At 43.9% G+C, this 27201-nt stretch overlaps 1 protein-coding gene across 1 annotated transcript in view; it reads right to left on the bottom strand.

The window, feature by feature from the left end:
- The window catches only part of IFT172 (intraflagellar transport 172), a 36515-nt gene extending 11156 nt beyond the window's left edge, over positions 1 to 25359 (bottom strand). Inside the window, exons 1-27 of the mRNA XM_027555792.1 lie at positions 25176 to 25359; positions 22452 to 22595; positions 22095 to 22207; positions 21620 to 21659; positions 21249 to 21314; positions 20957 to 21036; positions 20657 to 20744; positions 19440 to 19654; positions 18416 to 18539; positions 17905 to 18000; positions 16843 to 17004; positions 16437 to 16490; positions 16112 to 16215; positions 15851 to 15936; positions 10674 to 10786; positions 9662 to 9829; positions 6567 to 6703; positions 6225 to 6332; positions 4357 to 4441; positions 3969 to 4061; positions 3400 to 3477; positions 2912 to 3160; positions 2654 to 2732; positions 2370 to 2490; positions 2036 to 2180; positions 759 to 848; positions 66 to 163 (exon numbers count right to left, since the gene is read on the bottom strand). Of these exons, the coding sequence (XP_027411593.1) occupies positions 66 to 163; positions 759 to 848; positions 2036 to 2180; positions 2370 to 2490; positions 2654 to 2732; positions 2912 to 3160; positions 3400 to 3477; positions 3969 to 4061; positions 4357 to 4441; positions 6225 to 6332; positions 6567 to 6703; positions 9662 to 9829; positions 10674 to 10786; positions 15851 to 15936; positions 16112 to 16215; positions 16437 to 16490; positions 16843 to 17004; positions 17905 to 18000; positions 18416 to 18539; positions 19440 to 19654; positions 20657 to 20744; positions 20957 to 21036; positions 21249 to 21314; positions 21620 to 21659; positions 22095 to 22207; positions 22452 to 22595; positions 25176 to 25214 (2975 nt within the window). The 5' untranslated portion in view covers positions 25215 to 25359. The remainder of the gene's footprint in view (positions 1 to 65; positions 164 to 758; positions 849 to 2035; positions 2181 to 2369; positions 2491 to 2653; positions 2733 to 2911; positions 3161 to 3399; positions 3478 to 3968; positions 4062 to 4356; positions 4442 to 6224; positions 6333 to 6566; positions 6704 to 9661; positions 9830 to 10673; positions 10787 to 15850; positions 15937 to 16111; positions 16216 to 16436; positions 16491 to 16842; positions 17005 to 17904; positions 18001 to 18415; positions 18540 to 19439; positions 19655 to 20656; positions 20745 to 20956; positions 21037 to 21248; positions 21315 to 21619; positions 21660 to 22094; positions 22208 to 22451; positions 22596 to 25175) is intronic.
- Between the last annotated feature and the right edge of the window lie 1842 nt (positions 25360 to 27201).

The raw sequence follows: 27201 nt of genomic DNA, 5'->3' as shown, positions 1-27201 counted from the left end.
ATATCTGCAGACCCCAGCCCTCAAGCCCCGTATCCCGCTACACCTCTCCTGGGGCCATGGCTCACCTTTCAGCCTCTCGGTACTTGCCCTGCTTCTCCATCTCCTGAGCCTGAGTGATGTACAGCACCGAGACATCTTCTGGTCTCATGCACTTCATGGCCAGCTGTGCAGACACAGAGGGTCAGGGCAGCCTCAGGCACTAATTCCCAAGGGAAGCAGAGGGCAACACAGAGTGGACAGGGAAGTGGGGTTTCTTCAAGGAAGTCTGTTTTCACAAGAACTCTGAACTTTCCCAATAAGCACAGGAGTTTGGTTATTGCCACTCTCCTACTCAGCTCAGGGATCCCGAGTCCATAAGGAGCAGAGTAAGAACTACATTCTGCTAAGGCAGGAGGGTCAGAGATGCCCTGTGCTGGGTGGGGGCACCCGATCCCACTAACTTACTCCTATTGCACCCACTGGGCTCTGGGAGCATGAACGAGAACAGTTACCAGTGTAACTAGAGCTCCAGCAGAGGTATTTCAGATTCCCAGCTCCCAAGGCCATCTGCTCTCTTCAGAATTGCAGGTTTGGGAACTAGAGCCTCTCACGATCCTTGCCTTTCCTTTTGGCTAGGCATCAGTTACCCAGACCGTACTCTGGTACTCTTCCTTGGCTTGCAGGGAGCCCAGTGAAGTGGGGAGATTAGCGACTAGGGGAAGGGACAACACAGCCATGAAGGTAGCATTCTCTTCTCATGAATGTCACCCATTGCCCACCTTGTGGGCTTGCTCCCAGCGGCCAGCCTGGGTGTACATGTCTATGGCGTCTTTCGTCCGGTCTCCCTTAGTGTAGAGCTCTTCCGCAATCTGCAGGTGAGACAGGGAGAGGCACAAGGTCAGAGTGACAGAGTGAAAGCAGCCTGGAGGAGGAAAGAACAAACTTCAGCTGGGAGGGAGCAGAGCCTGGAACTCCATTAGCGTACAGTCACAGAGAAGACAAGGTGACTGTAGGTGTCTCAGGCTTTCTTCTGTTTCGATAAAAGACCAGCCCCAAACAGTATGAGGACAATACAGTGGGAGTTTAAGATTACTTTGCTAACAAAGGTCTGTCTAGTCAAAGCTATGGTTTTTCCAGTAGTCATGTATGGATGTGAGAGTTGGAATATAAAGAAAGCTTTTGAACTTTCTTTGATGCTTTTGAACTGTGGTGTTGGAGAAGACTCTTGAGAGTCCCTTGGACTGCAAGGAGATCCAAGCAGTCAATCCTAAAAGAAATCAGTCGTGAATATTCATTGGAAGGACTGATGCTGAAGCTCAAACTCCAATACTTTGGCCACCTGATGCAAAGAACTGACTCACTGGAAAAGACCCTGATACTGGGAAAGATTGAAGGCAGGAGGAGAAGGAGATGAGATGGTTGGATGGCATTACCAACTTAATGGACATGAGTTTGAGTAAACTCCAGGAGTTGGTGATTGTCAGGGAGGCCTGGTGTGCTGCAGTCCGTGGGGTTGCAAAGAGTTGGACACAACTGAGTGGCTGAACTGAACTTAAGATGGCCTCATGTTTTTGCAGTCCATGATGATTCTATACTGTAAATATGTTGGTGATACTCTTTTTTTTTTAATTTAAAAAAATTTTATTGAGGTATAGTTAATTTACAATGTTGTGTTAACTTCCGCTTCAGTTTTATATATATATATACACACACACACATATATATATATATTCTTTTCCACTATGGTTTATTACAGGATATTGAATATAGTTCCCTGTGCTATACAATAGGACCTTGTTTATCCATCCTATATATAATAGTTTGCATCTGCTAATGTTGAAGTTATTCTTGAAGCATCTCTCATGCTAGAGACCTGCTTTATATGTCTGGGAGAGGGTTCTGTGTCATGTCAGAATGAAACGGTGGTGTGTTTCATTTAGGGTGGTGACACTGTTGGGCCCCAGTAAGAAGGATCTAGTGAGGTGGTCCTTCTGGGCTCTCTCCTCATCCTCCTGTACTATACTGCTTCATGCTGCAGAAAGGGGCTGTCCCTCACCTCATACTCCTGCAGCGATGCATAGTGTTGGGCCACACGAGGATAGTATTTGGACGCAGTGTTCCGGTCCTGCAGATCTAATATATAAATTGCCTTCTTCCACTGGCGGGCACCCAGGGCAGCCTCAATTGCTTTAATGGAGCACCTGGCATAGTTGGAAAAGGGATAAATGTATATGAGGAAAGAGGAAAATGGATGGAGGTAGAGATGCCTCAAGCATACACCAACCCACATTTGGGGATCTCCCTTGTTTTAGTGAGGCCTTGGTGCCCTTGCTGTCCCATCACCTCTCACCTCATGTCCAAATGCCCTCTGCACCCCTGGACCACCACACCTGGCTTCGATGTAATGATTAATGGCCGCATCAAGCTGCTTCTGCTGCACCAAGTGGTCCCCCCACGCCTCCTCTAGTCTCACCACTTCCACTGGGAATGCCAACCGAGCCAGCTCCACCGCTGCCGGAGACAGAGAGGGCATTCAGTGCAGGCTTCGGGTACCATGAGGCAGAGAAGTGAGGCGTGGAGTACAAGAGAGAAGTGGAGGGATGGGGGATCCCTGAAGCCAGGTGTCAGGGGACTGTTAAGGCAGGAGTCCGCAATACTGTGGACTGGCCAGTACCTTTCATGAATGCGCTGCCTTTACAGTAGCACTCCAGAGCCCGCTGTGGATTTCGAATCTTCTCAAAGAGATCACCTGCCTGTTAACACATCCCATGTTACTTCAAAGACACCCCTACTACACAAAAATCAACTGTCAGTCCCCAGCGTGGAGGATTCAGCCAGCACTCAGGGAGGGCTGTGCACTCCAAGACACCACTGCGTAGGAGAGGGCACTGAGCCCTGGGGGCTACGGGATGGGAACTGGAAGCCAGGGTACCCGTTCATACAGCTCGCCCTTGATCAGGGCAGCAGTGATGTGCTCCACCAGCTCCGTGTTGGCCAGCAGTTCCTCTCGGTTCAGCACCAGCCGAGCAGCCTTGGCGGGGAGCCCAGCTTTGAGGTAGAGGCTGATGGCTGCTAGCCCATCCCCTTGGCTCTCCTGAAGCTCGCCTGCCCGCTCCTCTTGCTGTGTGTCCATCAGCCACTGGTAGTAACCCCGACGCAGCTTCTCTAGGGCTGGGTGCCCCTGACATGCAGCAGAAGAGAACCAGGAGTCACGCCCCTCCTTCCTGCCCCGCTGCTTCCCATCATGTCCAATCCCACTGTAACAGCCGAAATCCTCCCAGTCACCAGCGGCCCAACTCCCCGCACTATGAGGTCCAGCCCCAACACTGTTCCAGCTCCTGCAGCCTCCTTGACAAGAAGGGGTTTCTGATACTGGTGGGCCCTAGTTCTGAACAACTGTGGGGAAGACAGAACCGGTACCTTGGCCTCAGCCACAGCGATACATTCATCCCAGCGGTGTAGCTCCTGGTACATGTCCATGGCCTCCTCAACGGCGTTCTAGGGGAGGCCGGGCAGAGGGAGGAGGGACACCAGGAAGACACGAGGATCAGAAATTAGCAAGCGCTCCTCAGCCTGGCTGAGATGCCAGTCTGTGTGGGTTGAAAGCTTCATCCTTAGTATGAAACTAAAAGAAGCATAAGCTTCAGGGCACCTTATTTGCACAGGCTCCTTCCAAAGCAACTTTTCTTAAAGAAGGCTTCTCAAACTGAATAAGCATTGGGCCTCACAAAATTGGGATCTATCTCCATGCACAAGAATTGTGGAGAACAAAGGGAGATGGTAGACTTTCTATGAAGTAAAGAAGTGATTGTCAGAATGAACCCAGAGGAGGAAATTATGGAGCAGTGAAATTCACTGTATAAACCTTTTTAAAGTTTCTCTCCAGGCCTCTGATAGCCCAGCTGACCAGTGCTCATTCTTCCTCTGAGTTTGCTTCACTTTTTTCCTCTCTGATTCCCTCTTCCATCCAGCTCCTCTGCTCCTATTACCTGTTCTAAGAAGATCATTTCCGCCAGCTTGTAGTTCTTCTCCAGCATGGCTAGTCGTGCTCGGACCTGATAAAAATCTGTTCCTTCTCCACCCTGTGGGAAAAAAGAAGGTTCTGGTTATTCTGTTGGTGCCCACGAACAATTCTGTCTGTGTAAGTGGAGACAGGAAGGTCAGAGAGATGTGGAGGCTAAAGGCTTAGGAAGCTGAAAAACTTGGGGCTTAGAGGCTTGAGGTTGGCAAACAACTCCAAAATGGCCTGACTTGAAGGTGGCGATGGGGAGGGCAGGGTAGAGGAAATTAGCCATGGCTGGAAAGCTAAGAGTCGTGGGTCTGAGTGCCAAGAGAAATCTCAGCTCAAAAAAGTGAACGAATCAGGAGAATACTTACATATTCCCGAGACACTTGATCTGCAATCTCATTGGTTTCATGGAGGAACCGAGCTTTTGCAACATGTCCCAGAGCAGAAAAGCACCTAAAGTATGGAAGCAATAACAATAACAATATTATTATAGAATCATAATTAATTCATTGGTTTAGCAGATATACGATGAGCATCGTTATATGCCAGGCACTTGTTCTTGCCACTGGGGACACAAAAACAAAGATGAGGGCCTGGCTCTCAGGGAACTTACTTTCTAGTGGAAACAGATAATTAGCAAACAAATAAACAAAGATTAATTGAAATAATGGAAAATGAAACTGAGGGGACTATTTAAGTTGGTTGTCAGAGAAGGCCTGTTCCAGGAGCTGTCATCTGAGCTGAGACCTGAATCCAAGAAAGAGCCCATCATGGCAAGATGGAGGAAAATTACTCCAGGCAGAGGGAGAAGCTAGTATAAAGGGCCCAAGGCAGGAGTGAGCTTGGTGTGCTCAAAGGGACAAAGGATGCCTGTGTGGCTGGAGACTAATGGGCAAGTACCTGATATGAGAAGGAAGCGGGGTCAAAGCTTGTGGGGCCTTAGGAGTTTGTGTTTTATACAAAGCACAAGCAAGAAAATGATCTAACTTATGTTTTTAAAAAATTCCCATAGCTGCTATGGTTCTAAGGATTGTAGGGGTCTAAGTAGCAGTTTCTAATTAATTAAGAGCCTAATTAAGAGGTTTTTGCACCACTGTATGCAGGAGATGGTGGTGGTCTGTTCTAGGGTGGAGACAGTAGGGTTGAACAACTAAGAGATTTGGGGTACGTTATAAAGACCCTGGCTTATTGTCCCTATGACTTGAAGTGAGTCTAGCTGTGGGGGGATGGGATAAAAGGGACCAAGGATGAATCTTTGCCAAAGCCACACAGCTGACATTTAATGAGCATTTCTGGTCTGTGCCCTTTGCACGGATCCTTTCATTGAGTCTCCCCTATCACTGCCACTCTGCCACTCTTCTTTACCATACTGCAAGGTGAATACTGTTATTATCCTCATAATGGAGAAGCCAAGGCTTGAGAAGGTTAAGTTAATCTCTCTAAAGTTACACAGTTGGTAAATGGAATCAAGATTTGAAACAGGAGAGTCTGGAGTCCCATGTTTTTCCTGTAAATTACACTCCTATAACATTATTGGAATATACACATCAACACATAGATTGTAGGGTAGGAGCGTTAAACACTTGGAAGCAGCACCTAGTTACAAGGTGGGGGAGTGAAAACAATAAAAGACATACTCTTATAGGAAGTCAGATAAAAACAAATATCATACAACATCGCTTATATTTGGAATCTAGAAAATGGTAGAGATGAACTTATTTGCAAAGCAGAAATAGTCTCAGTTGCAGAGAACAAACTTATGGTTGCCAAAGGAAGAAGAGGGGATGGGATGAAGTGGGAGATTGGGATTGACATATATACACTACGAATGTATCTAATCAAACAGATAACTAATGAGAGCCCACTGTACAGCACAGGGAACTCTACTCCGTGTTCTGTGGTGACCTATATGGGGAGGAAATCTATAAAAAGGGGATATATGTATATGTGTATGAATGCCTGATTCACTTTGTTGTTCAGCAAGAAATTAACACAACACTGTAAAGCAACTATAGACCAATAAAAATTTTAAAAAATAAATAAAAGCCATACTCTCATACTCTAGGATGGGAGGATGTTTGGAATAACTGCACTGTGGAAGGGTTCCATGACATCTGTTGGCATGGGAAGGCAAGAGGTGCCCCAACCCTGGGGAGGAGCAGCCCACAGGGAAGACACTGTGCGGCCATCTCTCCCTGTGAGCTGCCTGGCACCTGGGTTCCACAGCCCGGCTCACCTCTCAGCAATGTGTAGCTGCTTTGCTTCCAGTGACAGCTTACTCAAGGTTTTCCACATTGCTTCTGTTTCTGGGGTCATTTCCAGAGTTTCCAAGAAGGCTGTGGCCCTGCAGAGGGAAGGAAGCAAAGCACAAGGAATGAGTCCAAGGTCAGGAAGACACTAAGGAATATTGGCGATGGGGCAGCAAGAGGATGGGGGAGGCAATTATTTGCCCTTTTTGTCTAATCTCCCAGGACCACCAGGTCCTTTTCAGACATGGCTGGTTTTGCTGTCTACCTCAGGCAGGTCCTCAGACCCAGACTTCCCCACCACCGTGCTGGTTATCAGCCTCATGTCTCACCGGGTGTAGTTGCCGTCATCAATGGCTGTTCCAAACTCAATAAGGCCCTCATCCAGGGTGTAGGCAACTGTAGTCACACCTTCGGTCACCATCACCTCCGTCTTTCCCCCGCCTCGCTCCAGACCTACAACATCACCCTGTAAAAATTCAATCCCCCCACCCCACCAGAATTCCAGGTGAATGTTGACACAGGCTCAACTGCAGAAAAGACCCACCCTCATCCAACCCTACTGCTCACACTCTGAGGGAATGACAATACTCTGTTTTTCTGACACTTCCCTCAAGCATATAAAAATTCCCCATCTGTGGGGTTAAAGTACATCCTTGGGTTAAAGTACACCATAGCTATGATAGCACTAGTGGCTAGGGATAAGCTGACAAAGTGTGGCATCCACTTCTGCTGCCAGCAGTACCATGACTTGGTATTCATTTAGCTGGAGAACCTTGGTAAAGGTTCTCCAGCTAAAATTCAACTTGAACTTGGAACATCCTTTTTAATGTATTGCTGAGTTCAACTGAAGAAATCACTAGGAAAGCTTCCTGCTCCCTCTCCCACCCTTCCCCTCCACAAAAAGAAAGAAAGGTCAGTAAGTTAAAACCAAAAGAAAAAAAAAGAGAGCAGGAAAAAAATGTAAGGTGAGCAGATGGGAAAACTATAGTTACCCTAAGGCAAACACAGTATTAGGAGAGTAAACTTTGGGTCCTTCAGCAGAATGGGGAGGTCAAATCTGAGGATTTCTCATTAAACGTGGATCCTCTATTCAGTAAAGGAAACCAAAGGAGTATATAGATCATTAACATGCCTGATTCCTGCATAAGCAAATACAGATCATCCCTGGAGGAAAGCACGTCCAACTAAGGCCCTCAGGATTCCAAAAGATGACATTCAACGTAACATGAGCTCACAATTAAAAACTAGCAAAATACCACTTAACAAACCACTAGCAGGGAGTAAACAATAACTACAGACAAGTTTCAGACCTCCAGAGATCTGGGATATAAAAAATAACAGGAAAAAAGACAGTTATGGAATATAAAATAATTATGTGTGAAACATTAGAGACCCAAAAGATGAAATATTAAGACAGGAACAAGAGACTATCAAAAAATAGTCAGGCAGGTTGGAGAAAGAACCAAGTAAAGCCTTTAATTTTTGAAGTGGAAAAACAATACAATAGATGGTTTAAATAGTAGATTAGACAATGATGAAAGTGAACCGATGAACTGAAAGATGTATTTTAAGAAATTATCCAGAATGGGAGGCGAGTTTGGGGGAGAATGGATACTTATATATGTATGGCTTTGCTATACACCTGAAACAATCACAACATTGTTCATCCAATATAAATCCAATATGAAGTAAAAAGTTTTTTTAAAAAAGAAATTATCCAGAATTTACCATGGAGCTAAAAAAAATTTAGCATGAAAAGGCACAGAAGACAGGACAAGAAATCTAACATATGCCTAATTAGAGTTTTGATGGAGAGACTAGAGAATATGAGAGAAGAAGCAATGTTTAAATAGATTATGGTTGAGAAATTTCCAAGACTGATGGAAATATACTTACAAATATAGGAAGCACAATATACACCAAGCAAGATAAATAAAAAGAAGTTTATATCCAGACATATTGTAGTGAAATTTCAACACATCCAAAAAAAAAAAAAAGAGATTAAAAAAGAAAGATTTTTAAAGCAACCAGAGAGAAAAGACAGACCATCTATATAGAAGGGGCTATTTAGTAAACCTGCCAGAACAAAAGAGGTCATTCAATGGGAAAACATTTGTAAAAGGCTAAGAAAAATTAACTGTCAATCTAGAATTGGGTAGTGAGCCCAAGTATCTTTCAATAGCAAAGCTCTAAGTAAAAATAGTTTCAGATAATCAAAACCTGAGCATTTTATCATCAAAAGACTTTAAGGAATCTTCTAAATGTTACACTTCAAGAAGAGGAAGAAAAATAACTCCCGAGGGAAGATCAGCAGGTTAAAGGGAAAGGTGAATGGGGAAACTGGCACTATGATGGTAAGTCTAACCAAATTCTGTCTGTGTAAAACAGTAATGTCTAGCTTTGCGGATGACAGAAAGGAACAGAATACTAGACAACAGGGTCTTCCCTGGTGGTCCAGTGGCTAAGACTCCACATTCCCAATGCAGAGTGCCTGGTTTGATCCCTGGTCAGGGAACTAGATCCCACATGCCGTAACTAATAGTTCATACGCTGCAACTAAAAGATGCTGCAGCTAAGACCTGGCGCAGCCAAATAAGTAAATAAAATAAATATTACAAAGAACGACAACACTAAACAACAATGGCAAAGGGGAGGGAATCAAAGTTAAAGCCTTGTATGGTCCTTGTCTGCAGTGCAGTGGAGGGTGGGTGGATGCTGCTTAAATTCAGACTTTGTTAATTTAAATACATAATGAACTTTTAAGGGTAATTACTATAGAAACAGGATATTTAATCTTCAAACCAAAAAAAGGTATTTACAAAAGGACAAGCTCCCACCCCCACAATCAAACCTTAATCAGTCTAATATGAAGCAAAAAAGGAGGGGAAAAAAAAGAGATTGAGAAAAGAATAAAAAGAAAGCATCAAGTGCTCTATATACACCCGTGGCAGTCATCCTAGCCTAGCACACGGGCCTCTTTTCTGTTTCCATAGGCTCCTCCCATATTTGGGATATTACTGTGTGTATGAGGTTGTCATGGGGTAGGACAGAGGGTGTGATCAGCAGTCTGAAAAAAACAGAACTCTGAATGGCTTGTAACAGAGAATCAGCACATAAGGAGGTGTGATATGGAATTCCTCCTCGACTGGGGATCTTCCAGTCTAAGGGAACTCCACAATTCGACTTGGTGAATTCCCACTATAATAGGGACCAGTACTCTGAGGGTCTAATATAATGTCAGAAATTTGAACAAGGATGGCTCTGGGGCCCAGACCACTGTGGGAAGCAGTCTAAGTGTCACCTGCCAACTCCATCAGAGAGGTTATGGGTGGCAGGCAGAGAAACCAAGCAGCCTTCCCAGTTTCCTTGGGTTCCGATTAATCAGCCCGACACTATGTGTGAGGGTGCCCTGACGTGGACATACCCTGATAGACGACGTGGTGACCCTCTCGGGTGCCTCAATGTTGTACCACACACACAAGTTGTTTCGGTTCTGAGCCACCAGCACATCACTTCCTGGGACCCACTGCACGTAGGAGCAGAAGTTGAGGATCATCGTCTTAGAGCAGCTTTCAATATCGTATAGATGCAACTGGAGGAGGAAGAAGTAGATACACAATTAAGAAAAGATGTGGGTGTCTTCCCATCTGGACCATTTCCTAATGGGGAAATGTGGTGAGCTAGCCCACTAGTCAGGTACATGCTGAATTTCAAAGCTTACTGAACTTCGACCATAAACCCTTCAAGTTCATGCTCACTTGGTATATTCTGACACTGGCCAAATAAGAGATGACCAAAAGAGCAAAGGGCTACACCCTAGGAATTTAAGTTAGGTGAAGGTCAGACTTTCATTCCTAGAATAACTCTGGGCCAGAGTTATCAGTCTGGATTACAAAAATAAGGTCATGAGACAAATTAAATGGCCTGGAAATATGTGATGTGGCTTTTACATCACAGTGAAAATGAAATAAAAAATCACCAGGTAGTCCCCGAGGTCGAACTCACTGGCGATACCACACTGAGATCAGAATCAATAAAGGGCTGGGGGAGACTGTCCTCAAGTCAGCGTCAGTGCTAAGTGTGGCCGAAGAGCACTGGAGCAGTAGGTGTGGTAAAGGTCAGCTGGGCGGTGAGGAAGAGGAACGCAGGGGTGAGGGTGGTTCATGAAGTCACAGATTTGTGAATAGTAAGAGACACACCAACTCCCAAATTCCCCTCGTGATTTTGGTGCCTGCATGATACAATCTCTCAGGGTAAAATGGGATGCGTGGTGATATTAGATTTAGAAAATGTTGATCCTTCTGTGCTGTTCATTATGCTTATGGCATAGCCCCAAGAAATCACGTCCCATTCTGCCTCCCACTTCCCCTGGTGGCAGCTAGTACCACATCCTTTACGGACCAGTCAGTGGTTAAGGCCTTAGTAACCCTTCTCACACGAAGTTTCCGGTCCCTGAAGAGAAGCTTGTGCCCAGTCTCATTAAGTTCCAGCCAATCCACACGGCTCTCATGGCTGATGGTACCAATGTTGTAGCCGCCAATCAGGTCCACTAGAGAGTAAAGGAAACAGGGTGAAAAAGACAGATTCCACATAATTACGTACAAAGCATGAGGTGGCTTATGAAAGTTTGGTTTTAAGAATGTTGCATTAGTCTAGAGCACATCACTCAGGAGTACAAATGGTCAGTATAATATAGTTTTGCTAAGTTGTTTCAGATGCCGTGTTTCTTCTAAATTTACAGAGATTTCATTTAACTCCAGAGTTAAGTTAGAAGATCCAGATCCACCAAGAAATCTGATTCCTCTCTGGGACTCTGGGATTCGTCTCATAGCAGATCAGAACTGTGGCTTCTGTTACTCATGATAAGCCCCAGTTACAGCAAGCCTACCAATGACAGAAAGCTGATGAACGAAATGACCTCAGTGATCACAGGTGCTCCAAGGAGTTACCTGTACACCTGCGTAAAAACACAGAGGGTCCATCAGTGTTGAAGGTGCACAGACACAATAGGAGGAACCTCTGACTAAAGTTAGGTGGGTCAGTGTAGAGGATAAATATTAGCTGGGTCTGAATTTTGTAGATAACATTAAGAAACAATCATGTTTAGAACAGACCACTCAGGGTTGGCTAGGATGCTTTCAGGGAGTCTCCTGAAAAAAGCCCATTCACAGCTCCTATATATTATCTTATGCATTGTGATCCACACAGTCAAAGGCTTTGGCATAATCAATAAAGCAGAAATAGATGCTTTTCTGGAACTCTCTTGCTTTTTTGATGATCCAGCGGATGTTGGCAATTTGATCTCTGGTTCCTCTGCCTTTTCTAAAACCAGCTTGAACATCTGGAACTTCACGGTTCACGTATTGCTGAAGCCTGGCTTGGAGAATTTTAAGCATCACTTTACTAGCATGTGAGATGACTGCAATTGTGTGGTAGTTTGAGCATTCTTTGGCACTGCCTTTCTTTGAGATTGGAATGAAAACTGACCTTTTCCAGTCCTGTGGCCACTGCTGAGTTTTCCAAATTTGCTGGCATATTGAGTGCAACACTTTCACAGCATCATTTCTGCTTTACTGACTATGCCAAAGCCTTTGACTGTGTGGATCACAATAAATTGTGGACAATTCTGAAAGAGATGGGAATACCGGACCACCTGACCTGCCTCTTGAGAAACCTGTATGCAGGTCAGGAAGCAACAGTTAGAACTGGACATGGAACAACAGACTGGTTCCAAATAGAAAAAGGAGCACATCAAGGCTGTATATTGTCACCCTGCTTATTTAACTTATATGCAGAGTACATCATGAGAAACACTGGGCTGGAAGAAGCATGAGCTGGAATCAAGATTGCTGGGAGAATTATCAATAACTTCAGATATACAGATGACACCACCCTTACGGCAGCAAGTGAAGAGGAACTAAAGAGCCTCTTGATGAAAGTGAAAGTGGAGAGTGAAAAAGTTGCCTTAAAACTTAACATTGCTGGACATGGAACAACAGACTGGTTCCAACAGGAAAAGGAGTACGTCAAGGCTGTATATGGTCACCCTGCTTATTTAACTTCTATGCAGAGTACATCATGAGAAACGCTGGGCTGGAAGAAGCACGAGCTGGAATCAAGATTGCCGGGAGAAATATCAATAACCTCAGATATGCAGATGACACCACCCTTATGGCAGAAAGTGAAGAGGAACTAAAAAGCCTCTTGATGAAAGTGAAAGAGGAGAGTGAAAAAGTTGGCTTAAAACTCAACATTCAGAAAATGAAGATCATGGCATCTGGTCCCATCACTTCATGGCAAATAGATGGGGAAACAATGGAAACAGTGTCAGACTTTATTTTTCTGGGCTCCAAAATCACTGCAGATGGTGACTGCAGCCATGAAATTAAAAGACCCTTACTCCTCGGAAGGAAAGTTATGACCAACCTAGATAGCATATTCAAAAGCAGAGACATTACTTTGCCAACAAAGGTCCATCTAGTCAAGGCTATGGTTTTTCCAGTGGTCATGTATGGATGCGAGAGTTGGACTGTGAAGAAAGCTGAGCGCCGAAGAATTGATGCTTCTGAACTGTGGTGTTGGAGAAGACTCTTGAGAGTCCCTTGGACTGCAAGGAGATCCAACCAGTCCATTCTGAAGGAGATCAGCCCTGGGATTTCTTTGGAAAGAATGATGCTAAAGCTGCAACTCCAGTACTTTGGCCACCTCATGTGAAGAGCTGACTCATTGGAAAAGACTCTGATGCTGGGAAGGATTGGGGGCAGGAGGAGAAGGGGACGACATAGGATGAGATGGCTGGATGGCATCACAGACTTGATGGACGTGAGTTTGAGTGAACTCCGGGAGTTGGTGATGGACAGGGAGGCCTGGCATGCTGCGATTATTGGGGTCACAAAGAGTCGGACACGACTGAGCGACTGAACTGAACTGAACTGAACTGACTGAAGCTAAAAACCAAATGCCAGCTGATATCCACAACTGGGACGACCAACTTAAAAATGAATTTTTCTTTAATTCAAAAGCAAAATCAGTAAATCCATGTTTTAACGCCTCAATTATAAGTACAATTAGAAAGTGCTAAAGCTGTGGGGACCCTATTTCTATGAGCACCCTGAAATTACATACAAAATTATGTGTGTAGATATTTTTCTGGGAAAGGATTTATGCTTTTAATTAGACACTCAAAGGGGTTGGTGACCCAAAAAAGTTAAGAGATAAACTCTGTCAGTGTACATTGAAGATGAGACCTACAGAGTGAGGTGACTTGTCCAAAGTCATATGGCTCACTACTGCTATTAGAACTTAGGCCAGTGGACTGTGTTATTATTTGCATTATACTTATATTTCTGAGCTCAGAAACCTCATATGAAATATAAAACTCTAGAAATGTAAAAATATCTTAAGGACAGACCCATATGTATATGGAAACTTGATTTATGAGAGATGACATAATGTATTACTGGGTGAAGAATGGATTTTCAATAAATAGTTACACATATGGAAAAATAAAATTAGATTTCTACTTATATTATGCACAAAAATAAATTCCAGGTAAAAGGCAAAAATTTTAAGTGCCAAAATATAGGAGGGAGTAGAAAGGGATTTCCTAAATAAGACCTCAAAACCTACAAACTATTTATTAAAAAGTGATACACAACACTGTAAATCAACTATACTTCAATTTTTAAAAAGTGATGAAATGAACTACATTAAACTTAAAAATGTCTAAACACTAAGAGATGCTGAAAAGGAGAGAAAAGACAAGCCACAGGCGGAGACAAAATAACTGCAGCGCAAATAACCATCAAAGTCTATACCTGCACACACAAAGAACTCCTTCAAGTAAACAAGAAAGAAAGTGAAAGTCACTCAGTCATGTCAGACTCTTTGCGACCCCATGGACTACACAGTCCATGGAATTATCCAGGCCAGAATACTGGAGTGGGTACCCTTTCCCTTCTCCAGGGGATCTTCCCAACCCAGTGATTGAACCCAGGTCTCCCGCATCTCGGGTGGATTCTGTACCAGCTGAGCCACAAGGGAAGCCCAAACAAGAAAAAGACAATCTAATTTTAAAAAGAGGCAATGGATATAAACTGGCAACTCATGGAAGAAGAAATCCAAAATGCCAATAAACAAATGAACAAAAAATTAATACAATGAAATATATTTTCATATATTGAACACATCAAATTGAGCCAATTATGAAGTCAGGCAATTTCAAGCATTGGAGAGGATGTGGAACTGTAACTGCTGGTGGGACTGTAAACTGGTACAACCTCTTCAGAGAGCAATTTGGAAATATTTAGTGAAATTGAGGATGTACCTCTTTTATGATTCAGCAATTCCATGCTGGGTGTAAACCTTAGAGAACTGAAATACTGCAATAGGGAAAAACCAACAACTTAAATGTCCACCAATAAAAGAAGAGAGAAAAGATCCAAGGAAAATATAATGGAACGTTAAGGATTTGACAGAATTTGGTATGGGTATAGAGCTCTTCCCTGTCACTAAGTCATGTCTGACCCTTCTGTTACCCCATGGACTGTAGCCTGTCAGGCTCCTCTGTCCATGGGATTTTCCAAGCAAGAATACTGGAGTGGGTTGCCATTTCCTTCTCCAGGGAATCTTTCCAGCACAGGATTGAACCCCTGTCTCCTACGTCTCCTGCACTGCAGGCAGATTCTTTACCCACTCAGCCATCAGGGAAGCCCATGGGTATACAAGTAATAATAATAAGAAAAGCACTTAGACTACTGTTTGGTATATAGTAAGTATGTAACAAATGTTAGCTATTCATATAATATTATGGGTATACAAGTAATAATAATATTATTATTATCAATAGCTAACATTTATTACGCACTTATATACTAGGCACTAGTCTAAGTGCTTTTCATATGAAGTAGGTGCTATTTTTATCCCCACTTTGTAGATGAGGAAATTGAGATACAGAAAGGATAAGTAACTTACCTGAAGATCACACAGGTAGTAAGTAGACAAGTGGGGAGGTTTGACTCCAGAGCTCTGCTGTTAACAACTACACTACCTGGATATGTTATTCTCTAATAAGCTTTTTAGAGAATATCATGCTATTCTTTATACTCTTTCCCTATGCTTGGAACATTTCATGATACAAAATTAACTATTAATATATAAGTACGATTTATAAATGTGAACACTTGTGATATGTATATACAATGTGTCATCACTACTTATTAATGACAAACTATACAGAAAGTAAGTCCCCTTCCTAAGGGGACTTACCAGTTCTAAGAATCTGTGATCCTATGAAGTCTAAACAGGAAAATTCTTAAATTTTCTAATGGTTCTTCTCTACAATTCACAATTTCCCAGCCCTAAGATAAATGCCTACAGAACATGAATAATTATATGGGCAGGCCTATACACACCAAGGTATCTATATCTAGACTTCTAGACACAGACACACACGTGAATTTAAGCATTTCACATATCCACTGTAAGAATGCAGACGCACATTTACCTGCTGTCTCTGAGAGTCTTGGATTCTCCACTGCATACAATCCTGTGATATGGAAGTGCTTTATAAACATCAATTTTGTTATTACAATTATGAGGGAGTCTTACTCACCTATAGCAATAGTCTTGATATCAACAAGATAAGCCAATTTCTTATTATCCTCCATTCCTCGCTGACGCCTCTCATTAATACGGACACTGAAACATGAAAGGTCAGGTAAGGCAAAACGGGCTTAGGTAGCTAGGATGTTTAACAATAGCTCTGAAACAAGACATGGGATGAAGGTTTTAGATTAACTCGAGGATACAGGGGTTAGAAGTCAAAAAGGAAATCTTTTGGGTTTCAAAAATTTAGAGAACTAGGTGGGGTTACCTGATGAGATGGGGGTTCATGAATTCAGTACGTACAGAACCCAGGGTATCATTACTCCCATATTCCACAAGGGTGAGCTCTCCAGCATTGAAGATCATGCACACCTGGGGATGAATGGGATTGTTATATGGTGGAAAGATTGCATGAAGAAAGAGACAGTCGAGGGAGGTACATTGCGAGTTTATAGCAAAGTCCACTTTTCTCTTTATTCTGTTCCTCTATTTCACCTTCCCATTTTATCTGCTGTTTCCTCAACCCCTTACCACTTGCCATCCTATGACACAGAAGCTAAAAGAAGGTTTATGGTGAATCAAGCTCTACTCACATTTTCATTTTCAAAGAAATACTTCTCATTGCCACCAGATCCCTGCCAAGCTACCTGTTAAGGGGGAAGAAGACATAAGGAACCTGTGGATAACCACCTGAGGCAATGCTGCAAGAACAGCAGGGTGGGACGCAGAGAGATTGATCTGGGGAGGTCTGACATTGCACAAGAGAGATACTATGTCAGATTCTGCCTTGGACCCTGTGCTTCTGGGAGAAGGTGTTAACAAAGTCCAACAGCCGTGATTCATATTCCAGGATTCTAAACCTGGATCTCACTCCCTGAAACCAGGTCCCCAACACAGGAATGTTAGAGCATCCCATGGAGACCTTCCCCAGGGACCCTGCCTCATCTGGGCAACACCTCAGGATGCCCCATTCCCCACCTCTCCATGTTTGGTTCCTACCTCACTAAGGCGATTTGTGGTCAGGTCCCCCAGCAGCAGTGTGTCTGACGTGTGGGCCACCAGGTAGCGTTCCTTTCCCAGGATTTTCACTTCTTCCACCTCGTAGCCATAGTGTGACTTGAGTACCACTCGGGTCCCCGATGAGAGGTTCTTCACAATCACCTTGGTAAAAGAGGAGTCTCAGCTCCCCCAGTCCGAAAGTGGGGGGAATGGGCTGTGTCCTTTGCCTACCGCCACAGTGCTAAGCAAAAGCACATCTTGTTTCCTTGCCTGGCCTGGGATATTCTTAGTAAAAAGGACATCTCACATTTATAATGCTTTTACTATTTATAAAACGCTTTCATCTATTATCTCTTTCAATGCTTATAATACAAATGATTCTGAAAGTTCCACTGGGTTAAACTAATCACTCACCCTATGTTCCTGTAGCTCTCTCTACAAACTTTTATAACTTTACCATGTGTGCTATATTATTTTTTGATACATGTGTCTCCTTCACTAGAATGATCTCAATTAAGGGACAATGTATTACAGATAACCATCTTTGAATTCTCAATGCCTAACAGTGCTGACAGATAAAGAAAGGACAAATATTTCTGGAGAAACTGAAAGACTGAAGGAATCAATGAATAATAAATGAAGGAAAAGAGGGTAGAGGTAGAGAAAAGATAAAACTGGGTTCAGGACCTAAGGCATGAGCTTGCAACATCATATACAATGAGTTCAGAGGCCCTAAAACAAAGGAATTCAGAATTATAATCCTATTAATTTCCCCAGTTGACATCCTATAGGGAGTCAAGTTTTAAACCAGGAAGATGTAAATGGCAATCTCTGTACCCCTTAAACCTGGTATTTTTAATAAGAGAAGAGAAGAGAATAATCCTTCTCTTACAATAGGCTGGAAGACCTACTGTGGGAAAGTTGTCAGACATATTCTGTTCCTCAGAACAGCTCTGCCAGAGGTTAAATTTGAGTCTATGTTGTGGCCAGACCACAGGGTAGTACTGCAGGGATGAATGAGCCATGGCATGACCTCAGTGTGGTAGGCTATCAGCTGCTTACCTGGCTAGGTCCCACATAAGTCAATTCAAACTTATTCTTGTAAATGCTCCTTCGGAGGCAGCAGTCAAACTGTTCCACTCCACCACAGAGTGTGCCCTGGAAGGGAAAGTGGCAGCATAAAGGGTAACACACACAGCGTAGAGGCGTGAAGAGGGTATTTAGAGACACTCTCAAACCCTAGGTTCTAGAATCTACAGAAGAGTCGGCAGTGAAAGGGTTGGTAGGTTTTGGAAGTATCAGCAGGAAAGAGGTGCACTTGCAGGACTCAAGAGCATCACGTAGTTAGTGATGGGATATGAGGGAGAAACTAGCCCTGCCTATAAACTCTTGACCCATGTGACCCCCAATAAAGTATGGATTTCTCTTTCCTGCCTGCAACACTGGAGTTTTAGACTGCGATCAAAAGGGAAGAGGAGTTTCTCCAGTGTCAGGAGAGAGTGCTTTAAGATAGGTGGGATTTTTCTTAATTTGAAGAAGTCACCAAAGCAGAAAGGGGTTACTAGTTGCATACCGCACAGAGTCGTGAGCCATCCCGCTTCCAGGCCAAGGCAGTGATGGTGTATAAGTTGGCAATCTCCTTGGGCTTTGCCTCTTCCCAGATGTTTCTCCGAGGACTCCAGTTGAGCACCCGAAGTCTGAAATTAAGTATGTGGCTTTTAGAAGAGATGGAGGCTGAGAAAAAGTGAAAATGGGCTTGTAATGGAAGGAAATGAGTTTTGCTATATCAGAGAACAGAGGAAGTAAAAGAAAACAGACAAGGTGGCGGGAGGTGGGGGGTCTAGTAGGAGAGGACAAAAATGTTCGAGGGAAGTAAACTGGGAAAATCAAGTCAAAAGTAAAATAGAGTAAGAGAGATAGGAGTGAAAAAATAAAAAGGGACTGTGGATATTTAGAAAAATGAGCTGTTAGTATAGAGAAATACAGAAAACGAAAAGAGAATTGCTAGGAGTCAGAGAAGAAAGAAAGGAAGAGACATACATGAGACTGAAAGGGACAAAGACAGCACTGACAAAGCTGGGGTTAAAAGCACTCCAGGAAGAGATGGGACCTAGACTCCAGCTGTTTATGCACCGTCCCATCATTTATACATTCACAAACATCTGAGCACCTATGATATACTAGATGCTAATCTAGGCTCTGGAGACTTGAAAAAAAAAATAATAGAGGCTCTCTTCTTAAGGGCTCTTCAAATTAGCCCATTAGATACAAACACCAAAGGATAATACAGTGTGATAAACACAAAGCCAGTAGTCTGAAAAGGCGCAACGGGAATACAAAGAAAGTAGAGATAAAGTCTGCTGTGGAGTCCTGGGGAGAGACTGAGACACACGACCAGAGCATGGTGAATCTTGGAACTGATGGCATGCTAGTGGATGGTGGGAGCAGGAAGAGGAAAATGTGCATGAATTAAAACTTGAGAATCACTTGATTCTGACGCTCAACCAGTCTTCCACTCTGGTTGGGAAGCAAAACTGGGCTAAAGAAGAGTGTACACAGGGAAAGTAGGCAGAAGCCACAGCTGGACAGGGACCCACCTGTCATAGCTTCCCAGCACAACCGACTGGCCCCCAGGACTTGCTGCAGCTGTGGTGAACTCCCGCTCCAGAGGGTCACGGCTGTAGTCAAAAGTTTGTAGCACATGGCCTTCCTTTCCATAGGCCACAATCCTCCGGTCACAGCCTGCAGCCACAATGCTGTTGGTTGCCCACGCCAAGGCATAGGGTGGGCATGGATGGTTCACCAACTTTCCCTAAGAGTAGAAGAGGGTTTCTGTCACTCTGAGGACACCACCTCAGAAATTTCTCATTGCTAGCACCTGACACACTCCCTTGGACAATTCTACTCGAGGAAATCTTTTCCCCAACATTTTCCTGCCATAACACATCCTAATCTGAAGACTTCACAAATTATCTGTCTTTACCACACACTCATCTTCTATGACATTTTAATATATATGCATTTATCAATTTTATGTTCAAAGTGAAAGTCGCTCAGTCATGTCTGACTCTTTGCGACCCCATGAACTATGCAGTCCATGGAATTTTCCAGGCCAGAATACTGTAATGGGGAGCCTTTCCCTTCTCCAGGGGATCTTCCCAACCCAGGGGTCGAACCCAGGTCTCCTGCATTGCAGGCGGATTCTTTACCAGAGGAGCCCCAAGGGAAGCCCTTATGTTCAAAAGGAAACCTCAAAATACTTGTTTGGAGATCTTCAATACTCACCTAGTAAGGCTCCCAAAGGAAGCTGACCTACACATCAACCAACACTGTATAGGCCCACAGGGAATATACGACTTCTTTATTTTAGGAAGGGCACGTTTAATCATGATACAGATAATTCTTATTGTAAATGATTCAAACAATAGAGGATTAAAACATGAACCTTCCTTTATTCCTCTATATTTCCCTTTCCAAGCATAAACAACTCTTTTGTTCTTTGAATTTATAAATATATGTAAAACATTTTACATAAATGAGAATAATTTTTAATTTTCATTTCTCTCAGAGTCTTTATTTCCCTTCGCCTCAAGGTTCCTTCCACTTGATTCATCCTTTCCTATAACTATTAAGCTTTGGCCTCCTGAAAACAAATCCTCTTCTGCGGCCACATCCAGGTGTCTCTCTGCCTGAGGCCTCACCTTCCAGCCTCCTCCCTGAGCACCATAATCTAACTTTCTTAGATGTCCAACCTCCCCTAGGACAGTGCTTGGGATTTCCTTCTCCCCTTTCCCAGAGCACCCTTTATTCATACCTGTGACTCTCCTGAGCCTTCATCATCAAAGAAATACCTAACAATGGTGCCATCTGCATGACCTGAGAGAATTCCTTTCCCAGAGCAACTAAAAAAAGGAGAAAAGAAAGAAAGGAGAGACATAAAGGAAGCAGTTAGAACATCCTGTCTCCCCAAGAAAGTCCCCTTCCTCATCAGACTACTCTACCTGTGGTTCCCGCTCCCAGCCCTCCCCATCGTTCACACTATGGTCCCTCAAGCCAAGACTCGAGCTTTTCCTACCATTCCCAAGCTTCTGGGATACCATTCTTCCTTACTCACTTTGTTGTCAAGGACACCACATAAGAATCTGTCCCATAGATGGTAGATGATTTGTTAGTTTTGGTGTTTGCTAAACGAACCTGAAAATGGGAGAGTGGACAGAAGTCTGGTTAGGCTACTTTCAACTCTATCCAGGACCTAAGGGACAGAAATAAAAACACAAGAACTGTTCCCTGTGTGGTCTCCCCCCAATACGTAACTTGACCCTCAGGGAGAAGATTAACCATATACCTCTTTCCAGAACCATTATCCCCATCCACAGCCTCTCCTGTGCTTCTCTTCCCTCCTTTACCTTTCCTTCAGCCAGCCCAAAGACAATGATGTATTCTGCTGGCCACTGCAGGCAAGTAACAGCACTCTGGAAGAAAGCAAGAATGAAAAGGATAAGCCTATCTATGTATATGAGCACACAGATAGACAATCTAAACCTGAACAGCCTACCACATGCCACCACCCCAACCGCCGACAGGGAAGGAGAGGAGGGGACATGACTGGGCTCTAAGGAGGAAGGCACAGGCGGGTAAGCAGCCAGGCAGCACCATTCATGCAGCAGGAAAAGTCAGAGACAGATATTAACAAATGCCAACTTCTGGCTGTATTTATAAGCAGATATATTGATATATTTGTTCCTCCTGATCTCTCAGGGATTGGTAAGAACATTACCGTCTGGATGAACTTGTTACAAATGACTTTCTTGTCACCCCTGCCAAATAAAGGAGAGAAGCATATTAAAAACCACATCCATGAATAAATGCCACAAATGATGCTGGGGGAGGGGAAGGAGTTGCAGACACCATCCTTGGCCCACCAGTGTTGCCTGTCACTCCACGGAAGCCCTCGAGGAGGCATAAGAAGGAGCCAGAGTAGCTTTGGAAGAATAATAAAAACAGAACATCACTCCTGGCTCCCCAGGATCTCAGAGGGCCTCCTTGTTGATCTAAGACTGATTCCTCCAGGGATGGGATCACAGGAAACACAGTGCAGGCAAAGGGAAGGCAGCAACAGACTCCAGAAGGCCCCTGCCTTCCAAGCTCCAGCACGGCTCCTTATTTTCTCCATTCCCCCTTCCCAGGGAGGCATTTCTTCCTGCCTTTCCCTTCTTCTCTGGGACACCCCATCTCCCAATCTCTATCCTCACCAGTCTTCTCCAATCTTGTAGACATAGATGATGTTGTCAGTCTGTCCTATGGCAATCTTAGTGGAATCAGGAGAAAAAGCCATGCCCTTCACCATATAGCTCTTCCTGCCATACTAAGAGTCAAAAAAGAAAAAAAAAAAAATAAGAAAGAAAGAAAAGGACAGAAAAAAGAAGTAGTGAGTATACTGAAAAGAGAAGAACAAGTGCATATTGATGGTAGCGGGCTTGAGGGCTTTGTACTAAGAAAAGGAAGTGCAGGCCATTTCCTATGCCTGTGGCTAGGAAGCAGGTTAGGAAGCCTTCTAGGTTTATAAGGTCCCATCAACAGATTAAGGTACACGTGAGTATTCCCTTCACCTTCATGTCGGCTGGTTTGGTGGAGAATTTATCTCTTCGCTCCCCATGTTCATCATATAGTAAGACCACACGGTCCACTGTGCAGACAGCAAATTTGGCATTGTTCTGGGACCATGCCATGCAGGTGACCTTTGCAGCTCCATCCTGCAGAGGTAAAGGGGACAAAAATAATCCAGATGCTGGCGGAGAATGCTATTAGCATTTCTAGTTCCATTACTTCTAGTGTGACTTTGGTCAATTTTCCTTCTAGCACAGTCCTTAAAACAAAGAGATGCCCATGATCTATCCAGGTCTCTGAGGCCTCAGAGCCCTGGATGGTGGAATAAACTGCTTCTAGAAACCATAATGCAAACGCACTAGGAAGTGACACAATGAGTAAGTACCGGTGTGTCCCTACAGTGGCCTTCTTATTCCCTCATTCTGCTACTGAAATAAATGCAACTGGTCTGATTAAGTTTTGGTCTTTAGCCATTAATTCAATTAATGTTTTTGAGTACCATACTGAAAAAGGCACTTGGCCAAGGGCTGAGAGATAGAGACAAAGAGCAAAACGTGGTTCCTGCCCAAAGATCTAAAAATGGGAAAACTCCCATAAGGGAGGCACATACAAAGCACTATAACTGTTTGGAAAAGCCCGAGATAATTTTCCATTTAAATGATCAACGCTAAGCTTTGAAGAATGGAGACAGTTACGTAGGGAAATTCTCCGAGGTAGAAGAAATGGCATAACAAGTTCTGGTGAATAAACAGTCATTTAATTTAGCTGACACTACATTGTTAATAGCAGAACAGAAGGGGGAAGGCACGAAAAATAGATGGAAGCCAATTCAGGAAGGCTCTTTTAAGCTAGGCTGAGTTTGGACTTATTTGGGAGAAAAGGGAGAGACAGTAAAAGTTCTGGAATGGGAAGTAAAATAATTACAGTTGAGACTTAGGATTCAAAAAATGCCTTTGTTTTTTATTTTTATTTCTGTCGTTGTTGTTTTTTTTCCCTTAACAATCCACTTCACAGAGGCCCAAATTAGAAGTGATCAACTCCTGGTGAATTATTCTTGCTATGTCTGTCCCTTCCACCACCAGCCCTGGTGGTCTATGCAGCAGGTTCTGCACTAAGGATTTCCCTCCTAGAAATTGAAAAAAAAAAATCTAGTTTCTGCTCCGTTTGATTAACTACTTGGGCTGTAGAGCCCTGGCTTAAAACATTGTTAATTTTTACTTCTAACCTACCCACTTTCAACGTCAGAGGTAAAAAGGGCCTTTTTCCCATCAAAATCCTCAAACCAGAATCAGAAAATAGTCACCCCACCACCTTTAGCCTTCTCCAACTCTTGACTAAATTAGGTTAGGAGTGTTGAGGGCTCCTCATTAATTGTTGCTGACCATCTTCCTTCATCATTTTGCCCCATCCTGGGCACTCAGTCCTTTCCCGCATCTGACATCACCTTATTTTGAAAGATTGAAGGGAGATTTCATTTCCAATTATTCCATTAGGGTAAAGGAATTTTCAAAATACAGATTCAAAGCAATGAGTACACCTCTCTTTTGTTCTAGTTTCCTTCTATTTTCCTAAAGCCACATGCTCTGTGAAGCCTTCCTGATTCCCACAATCAATCAATTCTCCTTTCTCTACAATATGTACCTCACAGGACTGTTGTGAGGATTAAATGAGGTAGAGATAGAGGATAATAGCTAAGTTTTAACGAGCACTACAGATTAGGCACTTTGCTAAGTGTGTGATACACATTATATCACTTTATCTCATTACTGAGGTAGGTGCTACTCTTATTCATCTTTTCCAGATGGAGGCACAGATAGTCTAAGTAATTTGCTCAAGTTTACAAACACAGTTTAAGTGGCAGTATCAAGATTTAAATCCACGTGTACCTGATTCTATAATCCACAACCCCAACTTCTTTATTTATGCTGCCCTGGTACACATTAAACATTCAATTATGACAGATATTCTTGCTTTGTATTATTTTGTCCTTTGAATTTTGAATATCGTTCTCTCTTGTCTAACAGTTTTCATGCTGCTTTTTAGTTTACAAGGTTCTCTTGTGTATACTACTGCCTTTAACTCTTTCCCCTAATCCCCTAAAGCTGCGATTACTATTATTCCCATTTACCAAATGTAGAAGTTTGGATGAGTGCTTAAAGAGCCTGTGCGATAAAGGCTAAAGTCAGGGGTATCCGGTCATTTATTTAAAGTAGTGGTGACGCTAGGACTTGAATTCTGGTCTCCTAACTCCAAAACCCCGCCTTTCTTCAACATGTTCTACGGTTACATCCCTAGTGCCCAGCCTCTTCTGAATCTGAGATTTTTACCATCAAAACGAACGGTGTGGTCGCCTGCACTCCCTTCGGTGGGACATGCACCTAGAGCGCTCATTTAAGCGATGTAGATTATTGTTAGTTGTTTACACACGCGTTTCTTCCTCTAGTACGAGCCTCTCGAAAGCAAAGGCAACAACTGGGGAAGTTCTGGAGCCCCAGCATGGGACCTGGTACACAACTGATCCGTTAAATGAAATGAACGGAAAGCTACGGTGCTCAGCAGCCCCTCTCGCCTACTTCACACTCTATCGACGGAGCAGAGTCCGTATCACCGCTAAAGCCTTCGGTCTTCTGCACACAGTAGGCGTTCACCGTTTCCAAACTTCAATCCCCCACTTTCCTTGGAACACTAAGGCGGGCGAGGGAGCGAAGAGGCACGCGACTCCTCACCTGAGGGCTCAGCAGCGTCCTCAGGTGCTTCAACTGCATGACGAACACCTGTCTCTCAGATGCCTACAGACAGCGACAACTCCCGTGGTTACCTGGACAACCCGCCACGCAGCCGCAGCCACGGCCGCTGACGCACTAGCGACCTGAGCGCGACACGCGTCGCAAGGTCACCACGCAGTTTCGTAGCTTAGCAAACAGAGCGCGCGCAGGCGCGTTGAGATCTAGGGCGGGACCCTGAGAGGGTTTGCAGACTTCTCTTCTCGACCAATCCCGTCGCGGCATGCAAACCCAAACTCCAGCCACGCCCACAAGCCTTCCGCAAACTCCGGGGTTCTACGTAATCGTAGTCTCTCTCGGTGTTTGATGTACGTAAACGCGGCTGAGCGCTTTCTTTTAATCCTCACAACCCTGGAGGAAAGCAGGGCAGTTGCTCTTATAGGCCTTTTACAGTTGACAGAATTGAACCCAAATAGGTTATATAACTTGCACAGGATCACAAAGCTAATAATGAATACTCAGTATGTGTCTGCCAGGTACCGTGCGAAGTGTTGTACATGTCTCACTTAATCTCAAAGCCACCTTTTGACAGTGATAACATTATTAGTCCCACTTTACATAATAGGAGACTCAAGATTAGAGGGCTTACTTGTCTAACCTAACACAGAGGTTTAAGGACGAACTGGGATTCAAGCCAGAGCCTGGTACGTTTATACACCCTTTGAATTCCTTCTCAGTGTCTAGCTCCTTATTTCCGTGCCATGCTACTATATACCGTGTGACACTCTCATCCCCAGAAATGATGTATCCAGAGTCTGAGAGAAATGTGCTTTGGAACCAGTGGTCAGAGGGAGGTAAAGCACCCTACTTTTGAACTGAAAAACGGTGGGGTTAAGACTGCTGCTTAGATCAGGATGCTTTTATGGTTTAGGGCAGAGGGCAGACCAACCCTTGGCTCACCTAACAGATTTAGTCTTGTGATAACCGGGGTTGGAGCTTGGATAAGTATCAAAACTACTTCTTGACTTTGGATTGGGGTTCCTTTCAGAGGATGTAATTAATGTAACTTCTTATAACAAAGTAGAGTGATCAAGATGCAGAAAAGGGAAGTTATTCATAAGTTTCCACGGGAACTGGGAGGGTCATATGTTGACTGATCACATGAAGACGGTTACCTTCCAGACAGTGTAGCTTGTGCTGCCCAGAAAGATTCTGGGTTCTGAAGTCTTTCCCCCTTAGTGGTCACAGATGTCAACAGGTATTTCTTTCACTGGCACCAACCTCCCCTTGGAACTTGGGAAAAAGTGGAGGACAGTCCCTATTTTCACAGGAAACAAGTAGGCCCCAGAGCCCAAATTCTAATTCTTTTGACAGGAGAGTTCCAACCCCAGTTTTATTTCCAGAATGCTCCTCTGGATATAATGGCAGAGGGTAAATATAAACTCATTTATTCTTTATAATTATTATTGGCTTTGACTGAACGAACGGAGAAGGCAATGGCACCCCACTCCAGTACTCTTGCCTGGAAAATCCCATGGATGGAGGAGCCTGGTGGGCTGCAGTCCATGGGGTCGCTAAGAGTCGGACATGACTGAGCGACTTCCCTTTTACTTTTCACTTTCATGCATTGGAGAAGGAAATGGCAACCCACTCCAGTGTTCTTGCCTGGAGAATCCCAGGGATGGCAGAGCCTGGTGGGCTGACATCTATGCGGTCACACAGAGTCAGACACGATTGAAGTGACTTAGCAGCAGCAGCAGAACGAACAGAGAGACATACAGACAGACAAAAGGGAAAGCAAGGACAGGGAAAAATAGGCACAGAAATGCACAGGAGAGGAACACTTTGCCCCCCGGGGATCCATTAATCTTTCATTTGTTCCAAAACCCTGTTCAGTCCTTTACTGATTACTAGCTCAGGGTTGATGAAGTCAGTGGAATAAATGATGAAGAGTTGGGCTGCCAATGTGGGCAGTGAAGATAAAAAGGCTCCTGGCCCTCTCATGTAACATAACTTTATTTTCCACTGG

This window comes from Bos indicus x Bos taurus, chromosome 11, assembly GCF_003369695.1.
Source record: "Bos indicus x Bos taurus breed Angus x Brahman F1 hybrid chromosome 11, Bos_hybrid_MaternalHap_v2.0, whole genome shotgun sequence".
Lineage (NCBI taxonomy): Eukaryota > Metazoa > Chordata > Mammalia > Artiodactyla > Bovidae > Bos > Bos indicus x Bos taurus.
The sequence above is the reverse complement of the archived record's forward strand: the minus strand, read 5'-3'. Positions and strand labels throughout refer to the sequence as shown.